The 3,064-nt window shown below is 47.0% G+C and overlaps 1 protein-coding gene across 1 annotated transcript in view; it reads left to right on the top strand.

Annotated features, from left to right (window-relative positions):
* Positions 1 to 372: 372 nt before the first annotated feature.
* Positions 373 to 3,064, top strand: part of LOC133134670 (adhesion G protein-coupled receptor L3-like) — a 177,167-nt gene continuing 174,475 nt past the window's right edge. Inside the window, exon 1 of the mRNA XM_061250937.1 lies at positions 373 to 457. Within this exon, the coding sequence (XP_061106921.1) occupies positions 412 to 457 (46 nt within the window). The 5' untranslated portion in view covers positions 373 to 411. The remainder of the gene's footprint in view (positions 458 to 3,064) is intronic.

Here is a 3,064-nt window from a genome sequence, read left to right as displayed (position 1 = left end):
ACAATCCATTATGATTTAAGAGGCAATCCATTCTGGAAAAGACTTCCAGATCCTATTATATGGGTCTTTGGGAAACATGCATTTGTCCCTTGCACTGATGACCCTAGGTGATGTCATTGGCATTCCCATCAGCAGTAAGGATGGCTGCGGATCTTTTGTCCTTGATTCATTCTCCTTTGACCGTAACCGTTTGGCCATTACAGATTGAGGCCTGACCGCCATTTTGTCTCTGTTTCCGGTTAATCCCCGCTTGTCCATTTCAGATTGATGGCTGACCGCCATTTTGTCTGTGTTTGTGTTTTCTCCAGGCCTGCCTTCGGCGTTCCCGCTCAGACCGGGGGTGTGAGAGGAGTGGTGGGAACAGCGTCTGCTCGATCTCGACGTGGGAAGGCCGGGTCTTCAGCGGCAGTCATGTGGACCGTCCTGCTGCTTCTCCTCAGTGCCTTCTCTGCTCTCGGTGGGTCGCCCCCTCCTCCGCCCGAGATAACATCCTCTCCGAGTGCCCTTCTGGTGATTAAAATAAATTGAATGAAAGCGCCTCGGTTTCCCACTGTTTGGGTTCGCCTTCGCAACAATTGTTTTCAGGAATAAAATAAATTAGGTAATTTAAATTCAGATTAAACAGAAACAGCATCAAGCTGAGGTTCCAGGGGCAACAGCCCATAAAGGTGTTAATTTGATACTTCAGGACCAGTAAGGGAGACTGGAGCAAATTAAACCGTGTGTCTAAATCAAACCAGGCTTTGGAGCATCGTTGGTTTTGTTGTAATGTTCAACAGAAGTGGTCTTATGACTTTGTAATTTGGTTATCCTGTGCTCGAAACCATTCTCTTGACGTGAAAAATATTGGTGTCCAAACACCAAGCAGACTATTTGCCCTTTATAAGGCAGGATTACGCGCCTGTGTTTACAAACAGAACTCGCTTTTATATATTCTGTTTCTAACTGTCCTAACGTGACCTCTGCATCACCGCTGAGAGTCTGAAGACTATGTATCCTATCTATCTATCCGTCCGTTCATCTTTCTGTATTTTCTGTGAATCTTTGAACTAACTTATTGTTGGACATTTGAATCTGCCATTTTTGATTGGTTAAAAGATTGCTCAGTAAATGCTGTCAGTCGGGTGGAGGCTTCTGTAGGGGGCACTGTCCTGCTTTCATATCCTGTGACGGTCTTCTGTCCGACTGTCCCTTAGAGGAAGAATGAGTGCTCTCTTTTTCCTCAGCGTGACGCCTGATTAGAGCTGCGTGTCGATATCTATGCATCCGTCTGGCCTTGTAAAGTGAAGCCACCTGCACACAGGCTGGCTGTTCCCAGGACACCACGGGGAGGACGAGGGAAAGGTTAACAATTGCAAATGGTTTATTTAATTCAAGGAATTAATGTCATGATGGATTCAATTCCAATCAGCTAAGGGAGAAAATGAAACGCAGAATAACGCCCGACTCTGCGCTAGAAAGGACCAAGCGAGGAATCTGGCGTCTGTCATCTGCTGATAATGAAAACCTGCGACAGAGACACATCGCTGCCTATTAAGCTCTTCATTTATTCAAGTGCGTGCCTGTGTCTGAGTGTGGGTGTGTGTGTGTGTGTTTGTGTGTGTGTGTGTGTGCGTGTCCGAGTCGTGTGTGTGTGTGTGTGTGTCTGTGTGTGTCCGAGTTATGTGTGTGTGTCTGAGTCTATGTTTGTGTGTGTGTCTGTGAGTGCGTGTTTGTGTGTGTCTGAGTCTGTGTGTGTGTGTGTGTGTGTGTGTGTGTGCATGCGCGCATCTGTGAGTGTTTGTGTGTGTGTGTGTGTGTGTGTTGTAGTCTGTGTGTGTGTCTCTGAGTGAGTGTGGGTGTGTGTGTGTCTGAGTCTATGTTTGTGTGTGTGTCTGTGAGTGTGTGTGTGTGTGTGTGTGTCTCTGAGTGAGTGTGGGTGTGTGTGTGTGTCCGTACGAGAGCGAGAGGATATTAGAGAGAAGTGTGTGTATTCATTTAATACGAGGAGAGTCAAAGAACCGCCATCATTTGCACATGAAGCAGAAGCCTGGCAATAATAGATAAGTTTAATAAACACCCGGCCGACATTTCCTAAAGATGAGAAAACACTTGAAGCTGGCGCAAGCCTTTTCCTTGAGATGAAAAGTGCGGGCGATTTGGCCGCGGAAGACGGGTCGTCTGCCATTCGCCAGCAACGTTCAGCGAAAGTGTCTCTCTCTGTCCCTCTCTGTGGCTGAGCGATCGCAGGTAATCCATCGTCCAACCAGGTGTCCAAGGGAGGGGGGGTGGGGGGGCGTCCCCAAAAACGCCAAGGACCACAGCCGCTAAGCAGGTGGTGGACCACCTGCTGGCCCAAAGCGTGGCGGGGAGAGGGTGAACCTGTTCCAAGGATGGCTCTAATGTGTCTGAAGACTACCTCCACAGGGGCTAGTACTACTGCACAACACTTCTGAGGAGCCCAGAGAGTTTTCATCAAAACTAACCGCCACGCACTCCCAGAAAAAGAGGTTCCAAAAGGAATCCTTTTATTCCATCGATAAAGGTTCATGGGTTCTGCGTTGGTCAAAGTGGTTCTTTGTCTGGGAGCTTTTGTGCTTCTCATGTCCAGTATGATACAGGGTTCCTTAAAGAACGGAAAAGGGTTCCTCTATGGAGACAAGCCAAAGAACTCTTTTTTTCCTGAGAGTGTGTCAAAGTTGGATTTTTGTTCCTACTGCTACTAGTGGAACTCTTAAATGTTTATTCTGAAATTGTCAGTTGAATTCCAGCATTTTATGGGTGTCTAAAAGGTAGAGGTATTTCATATCCTCATTGAGCGTGGCTGTGGGCCTTTTACGAGTGTCAGGAGCTGCTGTTATCATACTCCGCTCGGGTTTGAAAGCACTGTTCTCATACAGTTGCACACGTCAAAGGGGATCTACCATTGACACGCACGCTCTGAACACAGAACTGATCTTCTCAGCGACCAAATCTGATCTTATTGAAGCTGTCCGTTTTATTTCAATCTGTAAACTGGGGACAATGGTGAAAGAGCATAGTGGTGAGAGCAGGACTGCCAGAATGTCATTTATGGATTTATTTA

This window comes from Conger conger, chromosome 8, assembly GCF_963514075.1.
Source record: "Conger conger chromosome 8, fConCon1.1, whole genome shotgun sequence".
Lineage (NCBI taxonomy): Eukaryota > Metazoa > Chordata > Actinopteri > Anguilliformes > Congridae > Conger > Conger conger.
This window is presented reverse-complemented; position numbering and strand designations above follow the sequence as displayed.